Here is a 23,606-nt window from a genome sequence, read left to right as displayed (position 1 = left end):
CAGGACACAGCGGCCCAGGTCGCGGAGTTCGTACAGTCGCCCCCGGCAGACGGCAAGTACACGGAATTCAAAGCCCTGCTCCTCAGGACTTTCAGACTCTCACGGTGCGAGTGGGCTGCCCGTTTACTGCACCTGGATGGCTTGGGCGACAGACCTCCATCGGCTTTAATGAATGAGATGTTGTCTCTCGCCGACACACACACACCCTCCCTCATGTTTGAGCAGGCATTCCTGGAGCAGCTGCCCGAGGACATACGCCTGCTGCTGTCCGACGCGGATTTCAGTGACCCGTGGAAGGTGGCAGCCCGGGCGGACTTGCTGTGGAACGCCAAAAAGGTGAGCGGGGCGTCCATCGCACAGATCTCCCAGCCAAGCTCCCGGCAGCAAACCAGTCCAGGCCCGGCCGCAGAGCCCACCAACCCCCGGCCCAATGAACACTGGTGCTTCTACCACCAGCGGTGGGGCGCAGAAGCCCGCCGTTGTCGCCCGCCCTGCAAGTTCCCGGGAAACGCCAGGGCCAGCCGCCGCTGATGGCTACGGCGGCTGGCCATCGGGATAGCCTCCTGTATGTGTGGGATAGAAGGTCGGGACGCCGGTTTTTGGTCGATACTGGGGCTGAGGTCAGCGTTTTACCTCCGACGAGTTACGACACCCGCAGCAGTGCACCGGGTCCCCCCCTGAGGGCCGTGAATGGCAGCACAGTAAGGACCTATGGCACCCGTCAGGTGCAGCTACAGTTCGGCTCCAGCCAGTTCACGTGGGACTTCACACTGGCCGCCGTAGCCCAACCGCTTCTGGGTGCGGATTTTTTGCGGGCTCACAGCCTACTGGTCGACCTGCCCAGGAAGAGACTGGTACACGCCGAGACCTTTCAGACGTTCTCCCTGGGTGCAGCCCAGTTGCCAGCCCCTCACCTCGGCTCCATCACGTTGTCCGACAACGACTTCACCAGGGTCCTGGCGGATTTCCCATCGGTTCTGGCACCGCAGTTCACAGCGGCCATGCCCAGGCACGGCGTACAGCACCACATCCCGACCCAGGGACCACCCCTCCACGCCCGCGCTCGGCGGCTTCCCCCGGACAAGCTCCGACTGGCGAAGGAGGAGTTCCAGAGGATGGAGGAATTGGGGATCATCCGGCGGTCCGACAGCCCATGGGCCTCCCCCCTGCACATGGTGCCCAAAGCGACGGGAGGCTGGAGACCGTGCGGCGACTACTGCAGGCTGAACGAGGCTACCACACTGGACCGCTACCCTGTGCCGCACATTCAGGACTTTGCAGCAAACCTGCACGGCGCACGGATCTTCTCCAAGGTAGACCTCGTCCGAGGGTACCATCAAATCCCGATGCATCCTGACGGCGTCCCCAAAACGGCTCTCATCACCCCGTTTGGCCTTTTCGAGTTCCTCCGCATGCCGTTCGGCCTGAAGAATGCCGCACAGACGTTCCAGCGGTTAATGGACGCGGTGGGACGGGACCTGGACTTCGCGTTCATCTATTTGGATGACATCCTCATAGCCAGCAGCAGTCATCAGGAGCATCTGTCCCACCTCCGTCAACTCTGCGCCCGACTGAGTGAGTACGGTCTTACAATCAACCCCGCCAAATGCCAGTTCGGACTCGATACCATTGACTTCCTGGGCCACAGGATTACTAAAGACGGGGCAACCCCTCTCCCCGCTAAGGTAAATGCGGTCCGCCTCTTTCCCCGACCCACCACGATCAAAGGCCTTCAGGAATTCGTAGGTATGGTCAATTTCTACCGCCGCTTCCTCCCTTCAGCTGCCCGGATCATGCGCCCCCTGTTCGCCCTGATGTCGGGTCCGAGCAAGGACATTACCTGGGACGAGGAGTCCGCCGCCGCTTTCGTTCAAACGAAGGAAGCTTTGGCGAATGCCGCAATGCTAGTACATCCCAGAATGGACGCCCCTACCGCCCTCACAGTGGACGCATCAAACACGGCAGACGGTGGGGTGCTGGAGCAACTCATCGCAGGTCGCTGGCAACCCCTGGCGTTTTTCAGCAAACACCTGCGACCACCCGAGCTCAAATACAGTGCTTTCGACCGGGAACTGTTGGCGCTCTACCTGGCAATCCGGCATTTCAGGTACTTCCTAGAAGGTCGGCCCTTCACCGCGTTCACGGACCACAAACCGCTTACCTTTGCGTTTACGAAAGCGTCCGACCCCTGGTCGTCCCGCCAGCAACGCCACCTGTCCTACATCTCTGAATACACGATGGATGTCCGGCACGTCTCGGGTAAGGACAATGTCGTGGCGGATGCGCTCTCTCGCCCTACCGTTCATGCCCTTTCCCAAGGGGTAGACTTTGAGGCACTGGCAGAGGCGCAGCAGGCGGATGAGGAGATTCCGAGTTACAGAACCACAGTCTCCGGTTTGCAGCTCCAGGACCTCCCCGTGGGCCCGGGTGAGAGAACCCTACTCTGTGACGTCGCCACCGGCCAGCCCCGTCCAGTCGTCCCGACAGCCTGGCGGTGCTGCGTTTTCAACTCCATTCATAACTTGGCGCATCCCTCCATCCGGACAACTGTCCGGATGGTTTCCAGCAGGTTTGTTTGGCACGGACTCTGCAAACAGGTCAGTGAATGGGCCAAAACGTGCATGCACTGCCAGACGGCCAAGGTGCAGCGGCACACCAAAGCCCCACCGCAGCAGTTCCATCCCGCCCACCGGAGTTTCGACCACATTCATGTGGATATTGGGGGCCCCCTGCCAGTGTCGCGAGGAGCGCAGCACCTCCTGACTATTGTGGACCGGTTCACAAGATGGCCAGAGGCGGTCCCGCTCACCGACACCACCCCCGAATCTTGCGCCCGAGCCCTGATCGCCACCTGGATATCTCGCTTTGGTGTACCAGCCCACATTACCTCCGACAGAGGCGCCCAGTTCACCTCCAGCCTGTGGTCAGCTATGGCCAGCCTTTTGGGGACTCAGCTGCACCACACCACTGCCTACCACCCACAGTCGAACGGGCTAGTGGAGCGTTTCCACCGTCACCTGAAGTCGGCCCTCATGGCCCGCCTGCGAGGAGCCAACTGGGCGGACGAGCTTCCCTGGGTCCTACTCGGCATCCGCACAGCGCCCAAGGACGACCTGCACGCCTCGTCGGCCGAGTTGGTATACGGCGCACCCCTGGTCGTCCCCGGGGAGTTCCTACCAGCCCCAAGGGGGCAAGAGGAAGATCCCGCAGCAGTCCTGGGCAGACTACGCGAGAAGCTCGGTAACCTGGCCCCCATACCCACTTCACAGCACGGGCGGCACCCGAACTGCGTACCCAAAGACCTACAGAACTGTAAGTTTGTGTTTGTACGAAGGGGCGGGCATAGGCCACCACTGCAGCGGCCAGACGAGGGGCCGTTTATGGTGCTCCCGAACAACGGGTCCACGTTCGTGCTGGACGTTGGGGGGAAAGAGGAGGTTTTCACAGTGGACCGCCTCAAACCGGCCCATGTGGACCTGGCGCAACCGGCCGAGTTTCCGGCACCTCGGCGCAGAGGCCGACCTCCCAAGCAGGTTCTGGCCCAGACTATGGACATTGGGGGGTGGTGTATTGCCGGTTCTGGGGGGGGGGGTTATGTGGCGACCCATTTCCTGGCACGTCCGAACCGACTCACAATTAGATGGCCTGCGGGGGTTTGGGAGCACAGAGCTTTGGAGCCTCTGCGCCATGGGGGGCAGGTTGAGGGAGGCTTAAAAGTGAGGCTGAAGATTTCGAATAAAGTTTTTCCTTCGACTGCAGTTACCGACTCCGTGTCGTAATTTTAGCGCTGCGTGAAGCACACCGCTACAGTCCACTAATTTTTGTTAGCTATGTCTGGGTTACAATGTGAGGGAGAAGTGAGAAAGCCTGTAATACTTGGTGGTCATCTTCAGAAATATAGTATCTTGTGGGTTGAATACTTGTAGACATTATAACAATGTCTGCAACTTCAATTAAGTACAAATCTGCAGTTTGTTTTCTTTTTAAACCAATACAATTTCATTACATAAACAACAACGTATATGTGATTTCCCCGTGTATTGAAAATCCTTATTTAATTGGTTTATTATTGTGACATGTAGAGATAAGGTGAAAAACAGGTTTCCATGCCACCCATGCAGATCATTCCAAACACAAGTACATCAAGAAAGTAGAAAGGGAAAAACAATTTTTAAAAAAATGCAGAATATGAAGTTATGTCACAGAGAAAGTGAAGTGCAGGTAGATAAATAAAGACACAATAAGTGGCATGATGAAGTTGATTGAGAGATCACAAGTTCTTCATAGTATATAGAGGCCATTCAAGAGTCTTAGCAGTAGGATAGATTCTGTAAGTTCAAGTTTCATATTGATTTTGTAAAGGAGCACATAACAGGATGCTCATCAGGCCATTCTCTTGGATTACTTTGTAGAAAGCCTTACTTGATGGATACTTCTTACAGCTTTGCACTTCATAGTGTATTTACCTTAACCTTTCCATCCTACCTCTATACTCTCTACAACTTAAGACTAAATGTTTTATCTCTTTCCCAGTTCTGATGCTTTGACCAGATATGTTGATCCTGCTTCTCCTTTCCCAGATACTGTCCTTTTCAGTGTTTCCAGACTGTTTCAAATTTCTAGCATCAGTGTTTTATCTTTGTTAACAGCCTTATTAAACTACTTAATCAATGAAAAACAATTTATATAGCTTATTGGTAGGAACATGTTTCTAACTAAATAAACCATAGTGTGCATGCACATACATTTGTGTACACTAACACTAAGCTCATGTTTGCTTCATACATACTAATGGCCTTCTCTGCACTATAATTGTATTGCTTCGTGAAGGAGCGAGAAGTCCAGCAGCCACTAGGAAAGAGCTGAAAGGTAAAAATTATGATATTTGATACTTCCTTAAATCTTAACCTCCGGTTATATATAACAGTAATCCCTGCATGATGTGCTATATAGTTTTTTTTTATCTTACGTTAATGTAAACCCTTGAGTAAAGTTATTACTTTATTTTTCCTTTGCACTTGGAAAAAATACTATAAAAATTGATTGAAGGAAGAGTCAGTACCACTGAATTGTTTTCACTACACAGGGATAGTTTACATTTTTTGCTTTGTGTATTTTTTGCCTTGTGAGACTAAGACAAAGCAATGGATGTCATTTAACCCTCTTTCTTGATTGTCTTGAAATCTGTTATTTTTTAAAATTTCCTATCAAAGGCTACCTTTTAGTATTATTTTCAACTCCTGTACAGTACATTCAGAGCTAATCCATTCACTTTGGTTTGCAGGAACACTGTCTCAATTAATATTATACTGTTATTTTGTAATTGTAGTCAATTGGCATTGCACCACATTTACTGAACTGCACAATCACAAAAAGACAACAAAATTAATGTAACCATGGTAATATTATCAATAAACTACAAAGTAGATCATTCCCCATTTGTGCTTAATTCTGCTTAAATTGATAGTGACTTCGGTAATTGTCCACAGGTAACTCTGTTCCACAAACAGTGCTACAAGGCTAGCTCTGCATTCGGCTTTCATAAATCTAAGTGGCTAAACCAGCTACTAGGTATATGGCTCTTCAGCAAAGTTTTTCAATTTCTTGCTTTGTATTTTCTACTCTTGCTGTGTCTACTGTGATGGTTATTATGTAGAGAATATATTTTCTTTCTTTTCCCCTCATAAGGTCCTGGGGCACCTGTCAGTCCAGGGTTAGCTAGAAAGGAAATGGAAGGTAACTCTTGTCTATGACATAACTTGTGTAAATTATTAGAGTTAAATGAAGTAATTTTGTTTGCAATTTTGAATAAAAAATTACATAATAAATAATGGGTATCTGCATGTAGTTTGCTGTGATTACTTTGTCAAGGGGACTTCATCAGCTTGTGTTCCTTTGAAAATTTTCTCTAGTAACTTTCTGAAGTGAAGTAGCAGAACAGCATTTATACAAACAAGTGTATATGTAGTAAATTTTAACTCTTTGTTTAAAATGCAATGCAGCAATTTTATTTGCTTCCTAAAGGTGGTTACAGAAATATTCACTCCTTCTCCATTGTTTGCTCCTTTTCAATTCCTCTGCCTGCCTTTCTGTCCAATACTCAACTCTCCCTCTGCTTCCATTTATCTGGCAAGCTACTCTTGACCAATTTCTGACCAATTTTTATTTTTAACCAACCTCACAAAAACATGTGAACTAGTCATTGCCACGGTGTTGTTTGTGAGAGCTTGGTCTGCACAAATTGACTATCATGTTCACTCTAGAACAGCAACTATACTTAAAATGAAGTGCTTTAGGACATTATAAGTGGAATGCCAAAAGTTATTATACCAATTCAAATGCTTTTTTATTTTCTATTTTTCTGCCTCTAACAATTGTTGGATAATTTCTCTCAGACCAGCAGATAGTCCTTCAAGAAAAGGATATTAGCTGAAAATCACTCACAATTTGTCTTAAGTTGTTCTTGCCTGATTACTATACACTACCAATAAAATTAATGGGACAGCACAATTGTTTTTCCAATTTATGATCCATATTAATGGCTTAGAGAGTCATTGAGAATTATATTGAAGGGTGGCGTATATTGCAGCCAAATTTTCTTGATGTACAAAAACAGCAAATTGCAGGAGGAGAAAATTTTCCAAAATTCTCTGATTTAGAAGTAGGAATCATTGTATCTTCTTCAGATTCGGAAGGTGTAATATTCAGTGTTGGAGCTGGTGTGTTTTTAAACAAATTATATAAATTACCTGGATAAAGATACCAAAAATGTGGTTGGGAAATTAGCTGATGACACAAAAATACATGGGGAAAATAGGTTGGGGAAAGAACATAATGAAGCTTCAAAGTGATTAAATAGTTTAGGCAAGTGGGAAAATATCTGACAACTGGATTATAATGAGGAATGTTAATAAATTTGTTCATTTTGGCACAAATGATAGAAAATCATTATTAAGATTGCAGGCCTCAGAGCTGCAGAGTGCATGATTCAAGAAATGCTGGTATGCAAGTAGATCCAATATTCTGGAAATCTTCCCCATTTTATGTTAGAGAATTCACTAACGAAATAGGAGGGTTTTGTTTCAGTTATATAGTGCTTTGGCGATTACAGTAATTATCACTTTATTTAGCAAATGATTGGAATCAGCTCTGAGGTGGTTAACAAAGGTAATACCTGGAATGAACCTGGGGTGCTTCCTCCTTCGATTCCAGTCCTGATGAAGGATCTCAGTCCGAAAAAATCGACTGTATTCTTCTCCATAAGTGCTCCCTAACTAGTTGAGTTCCTCCAGCATTTTGTGTGTTACTCCATACTTCCAATATCTGCAGTATCTCATGTTTATAATACCTGGAATGAGCAGGTTGATTGGACATACTTGGCTTGTATCTATTCAAAAGATACAAATGCTGGAGGAACTCAGCAGGTCAGGTATGGAAATGAACAGTTGACATTTCAGGCCAAGACCCTTTTTCAGGACTGGAAAGGAAGGGGGAAGATGCCAGAGCAAAAGGTGGGGAAGGAGGAGGGGAAGAAGGATAACTAAGTGATGACAGGTGAAGCCAGGTGGGTGGGAAAGGTAAAGGACTGGAGAGGAAGCAATCTGTTTGTATAGTACACTATAGAGGAAAGGCTGAGATGTGATAGGCAAGTCAGAAGAGGTAAGAATCTAGAGTTAGGAATAGAATAAGAGGGGACAGGGGAGGGGAAAATGGTATGTATTGGCATTCAGAAGAGTATAATCGAATATCCTGAGGAAGACACAAGAGACTGACAGGCGCTGGAACCTGAAGCAAAAAAACTGCTACTAAAACTTAGTCAATCAGGTAGCACCTGTGAAAGGATACTTGATATTTAATTTCAAAATCATTCTTTGGTTCTCTTTAACCCACATACTTAACCCATTGGGCCTCCTTATCCCCTGTTTCCATCTGCCCATCATCCCTCCCATATCTGATTTAATACCTTCAAGTGTTTGTTTCTACCACATCATCCCCTCCTTTCCTGGTTCCACCTATCACCTGCCAGTTCTTGTTCCCCCCACTTCCCCGCACCTCTTTATACTGGCTATCTCCCCACTGCACACTCAATCCTGATGCAGTGTTGGCTCTTCCCTTGTATCACAGGGAAAGGTTGAAAGGTTACCACAGGTAGTCAGGAATGTGCCACTGAGGTTGCAGTCAGATCAGCCATGATCTTAGTAAATGCTGGATGTAGGCTGAGGGATAAAGTATTCTCCTGTACCTGATTTAGATGTTCTCATGCAAAGAATCTGCAAAAAGAAGATACAATGTGAATGAATAAAAATTAGGCAAAGTATTACTCAGAACTGTTAGAAAGATAGTAGGTTTTTATAGTACAGAGGCTAAAGAATGCTGCAGTACAAGAGGATTAAAAATTGGTTTATACAGTAACTTAATGGAGATTAGGTAAATGAGATGATCGTATTGAAAAGCATAAGATGTTGAGGAATTTTACTGGATTAATGCTAAGAGAATATTTCCACTCATTGGAAGATATGAAGTCAAGAAGTATGGTTACATAGTTAGGGAATCATGCATTTAAGTGAAGAGAGGAATCTCTTCAGAGGGCTGGTAATCTTTGAAATAATTTACAGTGCTTGAGATGGATATATGTTTTAATTATATGCATACACAAGGAATGAACAAGTGGGAAAGTGTACCTTAGGCCAAGTTCAAATCAGGTATGAGCTTATTCATTGGGGCAGCACAGGCATGGTAGCGTTGTCAGTAGTGTAATGCTATTACAGTGCTGGTGAACCAGGTTCAGTACTGCCGCTGCCTGTAAGGAGTTTGTACACTCTACTGTGACCGCATGGATTTCCTCTGGGTGCACCAGTTTCCTCCCACACACCAAAGACAAGTTAGTAGGTTAATTGGTCACATTGGTGTAATTAGGAGTTGCGGGCTTGTTGAGCCAGAAGAGCCTGTTACTGTGCTGTATCTGTAAATAAAAATACAAGAAAAATAGTGGGGCACCATGGCCTGTTTCTACTCCTATATCTTGTGCCCTCAACTTTTTATTCTATATCCAAAGTGAGGATTCAAACATGGTACAATGAAACAGACACATTTCTTAAAGATACTCCATGAACTTAATGATATTTACATACATGTTCCCTCTGAGGTGTGTGTGCATACATCTTTTACTACAAGCACACAAAGGACTTTAAACTGTGAGCGAAAGGTTGTCACCCTCTATCTTATTAGCATGTTAAGTATATTTTGCGATCATACACAATCACATTTCCTTTTCTGGTTTCTGATGCAGAAGGTGTGGTCAATGTAGAGCTTGCGATGATTTGTCTTCAGATTTAGAACTGGCTTATTTATACTGCTTTTTTGAAGAAGTTGTTCAGTGAACACTTGTAACTGGACAAAAAATTGCACAGCACAAGATTTTTGCCCACACTGGTCATTACAAATTAGAGGGAACATTGATTACATATATACAGTACACACAAAATCAACCTCAGGTCACTCACAACAGTGCTGTTATTAATTTTATTCCATGGGGAAATTGTTCAAATCATTTCTACTCTGTCTAAGCATAGTGTTGTCAATTTATGTAGCATTTCTCCTATTGCTTGAAAATTGATTGCCTGAGTTGTTTCAATAAGAGAATAATATGATTATTGAATAAAGTTGAAACTTGGAATATTCTTTGGTGTTGAATGTAAATCTGCACGTTACTGAAATATTGTGAAATTTGCTCAATTCCATTTTATGCTGCATAGTGCCAAAGAGCCCAGCACAAGGCAGGAAAGAACCAGAAGGTAAACTTCTATCTCATCTGGAATATCTTTAAATGCAGGGACAAAAGTAAATACCATTTTGTACTACCCAGTGTTTTTCCTTTTCTCTGCAGGTCGTGGTCAACCACCTCCACATGCAGTCACTAGTTCAGGAGCTGGTGCAGCTTCCAGACCGGTATATTCATCATTATAGTCTAATATTCAAATGGAATTGTGCATGTATTGTGACAAGAGTATTTGCCAAGTTAAATTACTTGAAGCTTTTGGTTCCATTATCAATTCTTTTTCATTACAGAATATACCACCACGTGCTGGTGTAATCAGTGCACCAGTAAATCAGGTGCCTATCAAACCAGCTGTAGGACTACCACTCTCAGACGTTCTGAGCAAACCAGAGCCTCTAAAAGGTTTGTACTTAGAACTACTATGGAAAGCCAGACTCAAACTCTGCCAGCTCCTGTTAGTTCCAGTTCCCCTGCTTTTCTCCCCAGCACCCGAGTCCTGTATATTGATATCACTTAAATGTTTGCCCAATTATCATTTGATGGCTGAATCACTTTGTTTACACAACCCTTATGTATTGTGAATGCCTGATCATAACCACTAGTTGTACCAAAAAGTATTCCTCACATTTATTTTTCTTGCATCTTATAGGGTTAGGATCTATATTCTATCCCTTCCTATAAAATATTGATATTTAAAGTTTTAACTGTATAGAGGGTAGATGAGATTAAAAAAATAATATAATTAAGTACACATGAGCCGGGGGGGGGGGTTGGGCAGTACTTTGGTTCAGCTGGTAAAGCTGTTGCCTTACAGTAATTCAGGTTTAGCCCTGATCTGTCGTGTTCTCTGTGTGGAGATGGCAAATTGTTATTGTAACTACATGGGATTCCAAAATGCTTAATTTCCTCCAATTATTCCAAGGGCAGGTGGATTGGTTAATTGGCCACTAAATTTCCCTTAGTATAGCTGGATGGTACAATCTGGTGGAAGGAGTGGTTACAGGAAAAATTAGTGAAAGATTGCTCCAGGAACTGGTAAGGTGCCTTAAATGTCAAAGTCTATGAGGTTTTGTAAGTGTTTATAATATCTTTAACATTCAGTGGTTTGTTTTTGCTTTTAAGAAAAATAAAGTACAATTTTGAAAAATGTTTAAGTAAAGTTAATTGGGAAAGTACTGGCCACGCTTCTTTCTAATCCTCAGATCAGAGATCCTGATTAATATGAATGTGGTCATTAAGAAACTTTGATCTGCCAATGTGTATGTGTAGAGCAGGTGTTCCCAACCTTTATACCATGGAGCCCTACCATTAATAGAGAGGTCCGTGGACCTCAGGTTGGGAACGCCTGATGTTGAGGGATCTTTAAATGCATGAAAAGTGAATGTCATCTAATTCTTTGTCAATTAGGGCCAATGCTCCTGCCAGAACCACTCAAGCCAAAGATTGCTACTCCACTTCCATCTCAACCCTCCTCAATAAGTTCCCAGAAGCTGCAAGAACCTCTTAAACCAGCTGGTTTGAAACCCATTTCTCAGACACCGCCCCCTTTTCATAATGTAGATCATCTTGCACCACAAGCTCCACCCCGCAGCAAATCTGCTCAAAACCTGCCAGTAGAACCTGTTACTGCAGTGCAGGTAAGTGGAAACAGTGGTATTAATTAAATAACACTGATTTAGTGATTATAAACAAAAATAATTTTGCATAGAACTTTGTATGTTTTTCTTCATCTTGTGTGATTAAAGGCAGTGATGAACAGATCTGTGAAATAATTGCAGAGCATTTCAGTTATTTTGTATTTCTGGTATTTCAGTTTATTCTGTTCTTAACAGAAAAAGTTACTAACGCTGATTTTAATTTTGTACAAGATTACAACTTTAAAGTGGAAGGAAATAGCATGTTTGCATAATTTCTCATCTAAAAGATTCCTATACAAAACCAGTGATAATTACTGGAGGGCTGATTACCATGCACCAATGTAATAAATAAATAGACTAAGAAATGAGGAATTGTGCCCTAGTAACATTACATATAATGGTAGGGTGTGGGTAGATCAAGGTCTTCAAGGATACCTGATGGTGATGCATGGATAGAGGAAACTCAACATTTCCTTACATGTTCCACAGGCAGTACATTTATTTGGCAAGTCTCATTTATAATCATATTCTGAGTTCCAAGTGGCATGGACACTTCAACGTAGTGCAGACAGGTATAAGCCTCGTGAATAAGAGCCACTGGCAATTCCCAAGCCTCGGATTTGAAATGCTGGCAAGCGAATAGGCACAGGAGACTGCAGCAGTGCTGATTTTTATTGTTGGCTGCTTCTTCAAGGCTAGTTGATGAGCCCTCTGGATGATCCACTAAATTTTCTTTAGTTCCTGTCGTTTATCACTTTCATTCCGGTAATTGAAATAGTTTTAATGTTTTTTTTAAATAACTGATTTAGAGCTACTATTCCTAATATGTCACCAGAGTGAAGCTTTTATCATGTACCATGAAATATTTGACTGTCACTAAATCTTGGGAGGTCAGGAATCTTGTGGGAGGATGAACTGGTGATGTTTCGCTAAGTGAATTTTATGAGGTGTGGTGACAGATGCAAAATAGAACTAAAGTAGTACCATATTTCAGAAACACATTTGCTGAGCCACAGAAGTATTCCATGGCAAGTGAGCAAACAGGTATTACTATATTGTGGAAGGAGCAGACTTTTTTCTGGCAGTGGAGTTTTCTATTCATCTGAAGTAACCCTGCCAACCATACACTGGGCATTTGGCTTTGCATACAAGTAAATGGATTACTGTTCTTTGGTAATAAAGAACAGGTTCAGTTGCTTAAATCACAACAGTATTCTGGGATCGTGAGCTCTGATTTCTGAGCTCCTGGGGTAAATGTATGCCTTGACAGAATTAGTCTGTATTCCATACAATTTGTGTTGACTTCTGAGGCAGACAGACCAACTAAAGAGAGTGTGTGTTTGTGTTTTACAAAATTTGCTCGTGGTTGTTGTGAAGTTCCTTTTGTTATTGATACTATGGAGCAGAATGATAAACTATTCATTACACATTGGGTAACATGCATCTTATTAATGTACCAATATTCTACACTATGGATTAACAAGGCATTATTTTAATTCACTTGTCAAGAAAACCAAGTTAAACTTTGCCTATTTTCTGACATTTCTAAAAAAAAAGGGAAGAGAAAATGGACAGTGTTGGGCAACCTAGGTTACATACCCAAGGAGACGGGGTAGAAATGCAGTAACCATCACAAGTATTCATGGAAGCAAAAATGAGCAGACTGCAAAAGAGGATAACTTTGTTCAGATAAAAAATTTACCGATAAAGAATGTAGCAGAAATTCTGCCTGTATCTTACAGATCAAAATATTTTAGAATGGTCAATTTACTTCACATGCAAAATTGAGAATTTTTTGTATGTTTGAAAACCAAATCTGTCTCAAAGGGAATAGTTACATAAGAGACCACTTGTTAGGGGATGAGGCAATAAGGGGAAACTGACTTATGTTAAAACCAAATACTCCTCAGATCAGGTTAAGTCCATGGAGAGAAGAGCATTGACCAGATTCAACTTCGTTTCTCTCTCCACTAATGCTGCCTAACCTGCTGAGCATTTCCAGTATTGTATTTTTTATCTCAGATCTCTGGCTTTGTAATTGTTTCAATATTTTAAACAAGTTTTAGATACGACTATGTATAAATTTACATTGCATATCCTTTAGTCTCCAATTGTTTGATATTTTACTTCAAATTTTTTCCTAGTGATAGGAATTTAGTAATTCTTAACCTGCATTTTACTGGTGATTCCTCAGTTTTCTCAATAAAGAGTTGGATTTGAATGGTCTTTCTGAATTTGACTGCTATCCAGCGAGCTTAAAAGGTACTCAAGTATGAAGCCCTCTGCAATTTTTCTTATGTAGATTGCTTGGGTAAATTATCAGAGGCCTACTGGCTTCCGTGGATATATTGGAGTTGCCTTGAGGAAAATGATAGAAAAATGTAGTCACTTACATTGGTGGAATTAGAATAAATCGTTTATCCTTAACTTCCCAATACTGAAACAAGACATTTGGGTTAATAGGATGAATCTGGTGTTTGGATGCTCAAGTACGAACTGAATTTTCCTTTAAATGTATTTATGTCACTTGTAGAGGAGAAATCACATTCCAACCAATCTCTGGTTAAAGAGATCCTAGATTTTTTTCCTTTTTAATTGGATTTATTAGCCTGCCATCTTATGTTGATGATCCCCATTTTATCTTTCTTGATAATGTAATCACTCAGTTCTGGTGTATCCTTGAAATTAACATACATACCTTTTCTTGTGCCTCTGTAATATGGTGACAGCACTAAGTAGTATGGTCTAGCTCATTCTCATGAAATACAGTACAACTGCTTTCTTCAATTTTAACCTACTAGGAATGAACTGCAGTGTAATGTTATTACCTTTGGTAGTTTTCTTACCATGTAATGATTTCTGAATATATGTCTAATGCCTCTTTTCCTTCTGCACTTCTTTTCTAAGGGAGATGATAACTCCCTACCAAAGCACACCACATTATGTTTGTGTTTAGTTAAACTTTGTTCATAATGTGTATCTTCAAAAGATATTCATTTTGGTGTATGATGCAACTATAAAATATTGGAAAAAAATTGTCAAGGAAACCTGTGACTCGACTTAAAGCAGTAGCTGTCCAGTGGATAATGACTTTGTTTTCCTCTTTCTTATATATACTGTCTCTTTCTCACAAGCAGGAACAATCATCAGGGTGAAAGGTATTGAATTAATTTACAATTTTCTATGTGGTCTAATCATTTATTCACTATATTTCTGATGTATGAATTCTGAAACCTCATACATCAGCAATTATACCAGTCTCGTGAAGTGAACTTTTTATTTTGTGGAGTAATTACAATGCTTTTTTGTAAAATTCATGTATGTTAGATTTAGTTATGAAACTCATTGCTTTTAGTTTACATGGAACAGTAGAAAATACTCAAAAGCATCTCTCCATGAGAAAATGAACTCAATTACTATGCATGATTTCATGTTTAAAGATAAACATTTTAACCAGAGTTTCTTATCTAAAAATGCAACAAAGCCTTTGTTTAAAAGTACAATTGAATTTTTAATACCAGATCAATAATGCAAAGTTACATACAGTGCATTCTAAATTTGTAAATTTTGGAAATAAATTATATACAACTTGAAATTTGAACCTTCAATTTATCCCATGGGTTAGCATTTTACTTAAGCCTCCTTTAATGGCAGATGTATATTATTCCACCTCTCCAATCAAAAACGTTATCTCCCAATTGATATATCAAGTTGGAGCAGCAAAGTATCTTCTGAAATTAAAGAACAAAATAAAATGCAAGCATAAGCTTTTTTTAAAATTCTACACTACTGCCAATTGATACTTCCAAATTATACCAAACATGCTTGGGACATACTTAATAACTTTACTCTCATTATATTAGATAAAATATTGGTTCAAAGATTTTATTTTTCAGAATTGGCCTCCAGGGATTGAGCTTATGTCTAACTCAAAAATGTATTATAACACAATGTTATGAATGTTTTTCAACTGAGTATCTTCTAATCAACATCATTTCAGTCACTACTGGAATATTCATCCCATTGAATTCCATAATTTTTGTTTTGTTTCCCATAACGCGTTAGTCCTGCTTTTCTAAAATCTAGACATGCTTGGTTGACAATACCTCGACCTTTCTGCTTTTCTTTTTCTTGGATTTAGAGCCCTCTCCTTATTTAGGTTCATAGTATCCAACTTTCCTGTGTATGTTAAAGGATTCCAATCAAATTGAAATAGCACAATCCATTTTAATATCCTGTTGGCATTAGTTCATTACATAAAAATTTCAGCTTTTTCTGATGCTGAGAAAAAGGTCTGAAAGAGAATGATAGTACTATTGGTAATTTCCCAAATGAGACAAAAACTAACAGTAATATTCCGGTTCAAGAGACAAATTACAACATGGGTAAGGAATGAGAAGAGACTTTCTCTTCAGTTGTCACTTAATTTGGTAACACTGCAACTTTTGTTAATGCAGTAAAGCATCCTTATTTATCTGATAATTATACAAATTTCAAAATTGTGCAAATAGGTGATTAAAAGCTTGCTTTTAAAAAGCATGTTCAAGGAAAAAAGAAAAGCTGAGAGCAGTTTAGAAAAGGAATTTCATAATTTAAGGCATAAACGAAGGCAAAGATTATTATTTGAGTATTAAGAATGCAAAGTAGGCTTGAAGGCTAGTAGGAATTAAGGATGTTAACAAATATAGAATTGCATAGCTATAGTGGAAACAAACTGACTATTTAAAATGCTTAAGTATACTTGGAGATAGTCTAGATCATCAGATATACATGGATGGTTAGTGCTTCATAGCACAGAGATAGCTGTAAAAGTAGAAGAGATTTATGGGTAATGTCAGATGTACAATGTAAAAATGAGCTCTTTGGCCTTTTTACCCATCTACATTAATCCTAATTGCCCTCATTAGGACTGTATCCTTCTCTGCCTTGCTTATTAAGCATATATCTAAGTGCATCTTACATATAGTAATTGTATCTGGTTCACCAGCTTCGCTGGCAGTACATTCCACATTTCAATTACTCTATATATGGAAAACACACCCTTCAGAGGCCCTTTAAAATCCTTTCTTCTCACCTTAATCCTATGCCTTTGTGATTTTGATGTCCCAACTGTGAAGGATTCCAACAATCTAATCTAGAATTCTCATTTTATATATAATTATTTTATTTTATATACAGTTTTAACCAAATCACCTCAGCCTCCTTAGCTTCCCATAGAAGTAGTCCACCAATATCAGGCACCATTCTGTACTCTCCAGCATAACCACCTTTCCTTTGGGTGGTACATAATGCTCCTAAGGTAGTCTAGTCAGTATTGTGTAAACTTGAGTGAAATATAACACTAACGTTTGAAGGCAAGCATACCATTTTCCTTATTTGTCACTGTATTTCTCCCATATTGCCACTGTCAAAGAATATATACTTGAACCTCTAATATCTGTTCATCAACATTCTTTAATATCTATCTGTAAGTAGCCTGTCTTTATCTAATTTCCCTAAAATGTATCACTTCATACTAGTCAGGAATAAATTCCGTCTATGTCTTGCTCTATCCTTGCACAAACATTCTTCAAGTTCAAAATAAATTCATTATTAGAGTACGTATATGTTACAGTATACTACCTTGAGATTCATTTTCTTACAGGCATTCACACAAAAAGAAATACATTTTATTAAAAAATATACATAAGCAAAGAGAGACAAATAGTGAAACAATAAGCAAAAGACGAACTGTGCAAATAAAAATAATACTGAGAACATGATTATTGGTGAATGAAGTTATCCACCCAGTTCAGGAGCTTGATAGTTGTAGGGTAATAACTATTCCTGAACCTGGTGGTGTTGGACCTAAGGCTATCAATTCAATTTTTTTGTTGTCCACAAATTTGTTAATCACACCTCCTTCATTTACACCTGTCATTTATATACAGCACAAACAGAGTGTCCCAATCCCTTGTCACACACTTCCAATCAGGAATAGTATCCCTTCACCAATTTCCTCTGCCTCCTATTACCAAGTTAATTTTACATCTAATGAGATAGCTTCCTTTGGATCTCTTGTGCATTAATCTTCTTGCCTAGCCTACTATATGGGACTTTATCAATTACTTTACTAAATTCCATATAGACAACATCTACCAACCTACCTTCAACAAACTCCTTTGTTAACCTCCTAAAAAAAAATCAAATTAGAGGCAGGATTTCCTCTTCTGAAATCTATGCTGGCTATTCCCAAGTAGTCCTTACCTTTCCAAATGTATGTATAACCTGTCCATTAGAATTTTCTCCAATAATTTCTCTACCATTGAACCAAGTCTTACTGACCTGTATTCACCTAGCATTATTAAATAAAGGAATAGCATTAGCCACATACGAGTAGCAAAAAACTGAAGGATTGCTAAAGATGCAAAAATATTCAACAGGGCCCAAGAGATCTCTTCCCTTGTTGCCCTTGAGATTTATTCACCCTTATCCATTCCATGACATCTAACACTTCCACCTTAATAATTATGTGCATTCAGATAATCAGCATACTCCTTGCTGAACTCACTATCCTTCTCCAGACAAGTAGTATTCATTTAAGACTTCTTCCAAATCCCCTGGCTCCACCTATCCTCTGATTCCAAAGAAGGACCACTCTTTCTCTTGCTGTCTCTTTGCTTTGACATACTAACAATGTCTTGGGATTCTTAATCTTACTTACCAAGGATATTCGTTACCTTTTTATGCCCTCCTAATTTCCTTTTTTAATTGCTCTCTTACACTATATTCCTCAGGGGTTCATCTGATTGTAATTACCTATATGTCATATGCTTAATTTATTTTCCTGAGCAAACCTTCAGTAACCTTTGCCATCCAAGGTTCCCTAATCTTGCCATTTATTATTCTCTCCCTTGTTGGAAATGCTGTCCCTGAACTTTTGGGGAAAAATTAAGTGCTACTTGTTAGATAGACAATAGACAATAGGTGCAGAAGTAGACCGTTCGGCCCCTCGAGTCTGCACCACCATTCTGAGATCATGGCTGATCATTCACTATCAATACCCAGTCCCTGCCTTGTCCCCATATCCCTTGATTCCCCTATCCATCAGATATCTATCTAGCTCCTTCTTGAAAGCATCCAGAGAATTGGCCTCCACCGTCTTCCGAGGTAGTGCATTCCACACCTGCACAACTCTCTGGGAGAAGAAGCTTTTCCTCAACTCTGTTTTCAATAACTGACCTCTTATTCTCAATCCATGCCCTCTGGTACTGGACTCTCCCAACATCTGGAACATATTTCCTGCCTCAATCCTATCAAATCCTTTAATTATCTTAAACGTTTCAATCAGATCCCCTCTCAATCTCCTCAATTCCAGCATGTACAAGCCCAATCTCTCCAATCTCTCTGCATAAGACAGCCCTGCCATCCCAGGAATCAACCTAGTGAATCTACGCTGCACTTCCTCAACTGCCAGAATGTCCTTCCTTAAACCTGGAGACCAAAACTGTACACAATATTCCAGGTGTGGTCTCACCAGGGCCCTGTACAAATGCAAAAGGACATCCTTGCTTTTGTATTCAATTCCCCTTGTAACAAAGGCCAACATTCCATTTGCCCTCTTCACTGCTTGTTGCACTTGCTCATTCACCTTCATTGACTGGTGAACTAGGACTCCTAGGTCTCTTTGCATTTCTCCCTTACCTAACTCTACACCGTTCAGACAATACTCTGCCCTCTTGTTCCTGCTTCCAAAGTGGATAACTTCACATTTATTCACATTGAATGACATCTGCCAAGTACCTGCCCACTCACCCAGCCTATCCAAGTCTCCCTGTATGCTCCTAACGTCCTCTTCGCATGTCACACTGCCACCCAGTTTAGTATCGTCAGCAAACTTGCTGATATAGTTTTCAATGCCCTCATCTAAATCATTGACATAAATCGTAAAGAGCTGTGGTACCAATACAGAGCCCTGTGGTACCCCACTAGTCACCTCCAGCCAGTCCAAGAAACACCCATTCACTGCTACCCTTTGCTTTCTATCTGCCAACCAGTTTTCTATCCATGTTGAAACCCTGCCCCCAATGCCATGAGCTCTGATTTTACTCACCAATCTCCTATGTGGCACCTTATCGAATGCCTTCTGAAAATCTAGGTATACATCATCCACTGGCTTACCCTCGTCTAACATCCTTGTTACATGCTCAAAAAACTCCAACAGATTAGTCAAGCATGATTTGCCCTTGGTAAATCCATGCTGGCTCGGCCTAATCCTATTTCTGCCATCTAGATGTGCCACTATTTCGTTCTTAATAATGGACTCAAGCATCTTCCCCACGACTGACGTTAGGCTAACAGGGCGATAGTTCTCCGTTTTCTCCTTCCCTCCCTTCTTGAAAAGTGGGATAACATTAGCCACTCTCCAACCTTCAGGAACTGATCCTGAATCTAAGGAACATTGGAAAATGATTACCAATGCATCCACAATTTCCTGAGCCACCTCTTTTAGAACCCTCGGATGCAGACCATCTGGACCTGGGGATTTATTAGCCTTCAGTCCTACCAGTCTACTCATCACAGTTTCTTTCCTAATGTCAATCTGTCTCAATTCCTCTGATATCTTATGACCCTGGCCCATCCATACATCTGGGAGATTGCTTGTGTCCTCCCTGGTAAAGTACGCATTAAATTCTGTTGCCATTTCCCTGTTTCCCATAACAATTTCTCCCAATTCATTCTTCAAGGGGCCAACATTGTTAACTATCTTCTTTCTCTTCACATAGCTAAAAAAGCTTTTGCTATCCCCTTTTATATTCCTGGCTAGACTGAGCTCATACCTGATTTTTTCTCTCCGTATTGCTTTTTTAGTTAAGATCTGCTGCTCCTTAAAACTTTCCCAATCATCTGTATTCCCACTCATCTTAGCCCTGTCATACTTCTTTTTCTTTAATGCTATACAATCTCTGACTTCCTTTGTCAACCACTGTGGTCCCTTCCCCCTCTTTGAATCCTTCCTTCTCATTGGAATGAACTGCTTTTGCATCTTTTGTATTATGCCCAAGAATATCTGCCACTGCTGATCCACTGTCTTTCCTGCCAGGGCATCCGCCCATTTAACTTTGGCCAGCTCTTCCCTCATGGCTCCGTAGTCTCCTTTATTTAATTGCAACACTGACACCTCTGATCTGCCCTTATCCCTCTCAAATTGTAGATAAAAACTTATCATGTTATGATCACTACTTCCTAATGGCTCCTTTACTTCAAGATCACTTATCAATTCCTGTTCATTACACATCACCAAGTCCAAAATAGCCTCGTTCCTGGTTGGCTCAAGCACAAGCTGTTCCAAAAATACATCCCTTAGACACTCCACAAACTCCCTATCCTGGGGTCCAGCACCTACCTGATTCTCCCAGTTCACCTGCATGTTGAAATCTCCCATAACGACTACATTACCTTTAGCACATGCCAATGTTAACTCCCTAATCAACTTGTACCCAATATCCACGCTACTGTTTGGGGGCCTGTACACAACACCCATTAGGGTCTTTTTACCCTTGCTGTTCCTCAGCTCAATCCACACAGACTCTACTTCCCCTGTTCCCAAGTCACCTCTTGCTAAGGACTGAATCTCATTCCTTACCAACAGGGCCACCCCACCCCCTCTTCCCATATTTCTGTCTCTACGATAGCACGTATACCCTGGTACACTCAATTCCCAGGCCTGATCCCCTTGCAGCCATGTCTCCGTTATCCCAACGATATCGTAGTTCCCCATTTTCATCTGAGCTTCAAGCTCATCTGCCTTATTTCTGACACTACGTGCATTCAAGTATAGAATTCTTAGCCCATTCCTCCTCTCTTTGCTTAAAAGACTGTCTACTGTACCTAACCCAGCTCCTTGAACTTCCATCGGGCTAATTGCACCCTGAATTTTGATGACCTTCTCAAGATTACCCAAACCTTCTACACATTTAATCCCATGCTCCTTCTGACCAACCCTCTGGATCTGGATCCCTGCCCCCTGCACATCTAGTTTAAACCCCCCCCCCCCCCCCGAGCAGCACTGGCAAACACTCCTGCAAGAATGCTAGAATGCTAGTACCCCTCCAGTTCAGATGTAGACTGTCCCTTCGAAACAGATCCCAATGTCCCTGGAACAAAGACCAATTATCCAAAAACCTGAACCCTTCCTTCCTGCACCATGCTCTCAGCCTCGTATTAATGTGCATAATCATTCTATTCTTCGCCTCACTCGCACGTGGCACAGGTAGCAATCCCGAGATTGTCACCCTGGAGGTCCTGCCTTTCAGCTTCACTCCTAACTCCCTGAACTCTCTAAGCAGGACCCCCTCACTCACCTTACCTACATCGTTGGTCCCTACATGGACCACTACATCTGGGTTCATGCCCTCATTCTCAAGAATAGCCTGCACCCGATCTGAGATGTCCCGGACCCTGGCACCAGGGAGGCAACATACCATCCGAGACTCCCGATCTGCCCACAAAATCTCCTATCTGCCCCCCTAACTATAGAGTCCCCTAAAACTATCGCTCTCTTCTCTTCCCTCCTCCCCTTTCTAGTTGAGGGTTCAACCTCTGTGCCAGAGGCAGGACCACTGCAACTCATTCCTGGTAGGTCATCCCCATCAACAGTATCCAGTACGGTATACTTATTGTTAATGGGAATGGCCGCAGGGGTGCTCTGCTCTCTCTGCCTGCTCCCCCTGCCTCTCTGGACCGTCACCCATCTGCCTAAATCTTGGTTCTTTGGTGTGACTACCTCCTGATAACTCCTATCTATCTCTGCCTCTGCCTCCCGAATAGTTCATCCAGCTCCAGCTCCAACTCCCTAACTCGGGCTGATAGGAGCTGCAGCTGGACACACCTCTTGCAGGTGTGGTCATCAGGGACAACTGTGTTGACCCTGACTTCCCACATACTGCATACGGAGCACACCACTGCTCTGACTGTCTCCCCCATACCTGAACTGAATTAATAGAATGTCTAAAAAGCACCTAGCGACCTTACCTTCTTCCCCTCAGCGAGCAATCACACAGCCTTACCGAAGTCCCCTTACGCCGAAGCCCACTTAGCCAAAGCCCAGGACTCTGCTTCCACGGACTCCGCTGCCCGCTCGACGATGTCATTGTATCCACAAGCGTTTGCTCCAAATTTACTTTAGCCGGATTCTCAATTGTAACCTGAAAAAAATCAATCTTCCCAAATTGAGGACCAACCTCATCTCTTTCCATAACTACCTTGAACCTTAGAATTGGGATTACTATTTCCAAAGTGTTCTCCAAATGATGCTTCCATTCCCTGCTCAGTTTCATTTCCTAAGATAAGGTCAAGTACAGCCATTTCTTTGATGGTACTATCTGCATAGAACCTCAGACTGTCTCGGGCATGCTTACTATATTCTGCCCCATCTAAGACCTATACACTGAGGCAATTCCAGTCAATATTTGGGCACCACAGTAGACTAGCAGTTAGTAGGACGCAATTTATAGCTCGAGGTATTGGTGTTCAGAGTTCAATTCCAGCATCATCTGCAAGGACTGGGTACATCCTCCCCAAGGAATGCATGAGTTACCTCCAGGTGCTGCTGTTACCTCCCACAGTCTGAAGATGGACCGGTTCGTAGGTTAATTGTCCTGTGATTAGGCTAGGGTTAAATTGGGGGTTGTTGGGTGGTGCGGCTCAAAGGGCCGGAATGGCCTATTCCACACTGTATCTCAATGTAATAATCCTTACTTCTTTTTACACCTTTCTAGAATTTGTTTGCATAGCTGTTCCTCGAATTCCCACTGATTATTGAGAGGACTATAGTATAAGATCAAAGTAATCACCTCTCTTTTTCATGTACCTTCTCCCTAATAGTAGTAATGTGAAGAGGGCATGCACCAATGGTGAAGGCATTTAATGGTGGATGGCACCTTCTTGAGGCACCACTTCTTGATGATGTCCTCAGTGGAGGGGAAGGTTGTACCCAGAATGGAACTGGCTGCAGCCTTTTGTGATGTTGTGCATCAGAGGCTTCGTACCAGCTTGTGATGCAGCCTATCGGAATGCTCTCCACATCTGAACAAGTTTACAAAAGTCTTTGGTGACATTCCTAATGAAGTAGAGGTGCTGGCATGCCTTCTTCATGATTGCATTAACTTGCTGAGCCCTCGATCAATCCTGAAATGTTGACACCCAAGAAC

The 23,606-nt window shown here is 42.3% G+C and overlaps 1 protein-coding gene across 7 annotated transcripts in view; it reads left to right on the top strand.

Annotated features, from left to right (window-relative positions):
• Positions 1-23,606, top strand: part of synj1 (synaptojanin 1) — a 112,425-nt gene that overhangs the window by 80,023 nt on the left and 8,796 nt on the right. For 2 of the 7 annotated variants that reach the window (XM_059968689.1, XM_059968688.1), the window contains exons 26-31: positions 4,831-4,869; positions 5,689-5,736; positions 9,756-9,794; positions 9,887-9,948; positions 10,069-10,180; positions 11,186-11,415. In XM_059968689.1, the coding sequence (XP_059824672.1) occupies positions 4,831-4,869; positions 5,689-5,736; positions 9,756-9,794; positions 9,887-9,948; positions 10,069-10,180; positions 11,186-11,415 (530 nt within the window). The remainder of the gene's footprint in view (positions 1-4,830; positions 4,870-5,688; positions 5,737-9,755; positions 9,795-9,886; positions 9,949-10,068; positions 10,181-11,185; positions 11,416-23,606) is intronic. The other 5 variants (XM_059968690.1, XM_059968691.1, XM_059968693.1 and 2 more) reach the window with 5 other exon arrangements.

Source organism: Hypanus sabinus, chromosome 4, assembly GCF_030144855.1.
Source record: "Hypanus sabinus isolate sHypSab1 chromosome 4, sHypSab1.hap1, whole genome shotgun sequence".
Taxonomy (NCBI): domain Eukaryota; kingdom Metazoa; phylum Chordata; class Chondrichthyes; order Myliobatiformes; family Dasyatidae; genus Hypanus; species Hypanus sabinus.
The sequence above is the reverse complement of the archived record's forward strand: the minus strand, read 5'-3'. Positions and strand labels throughout refer to the sequence as shown.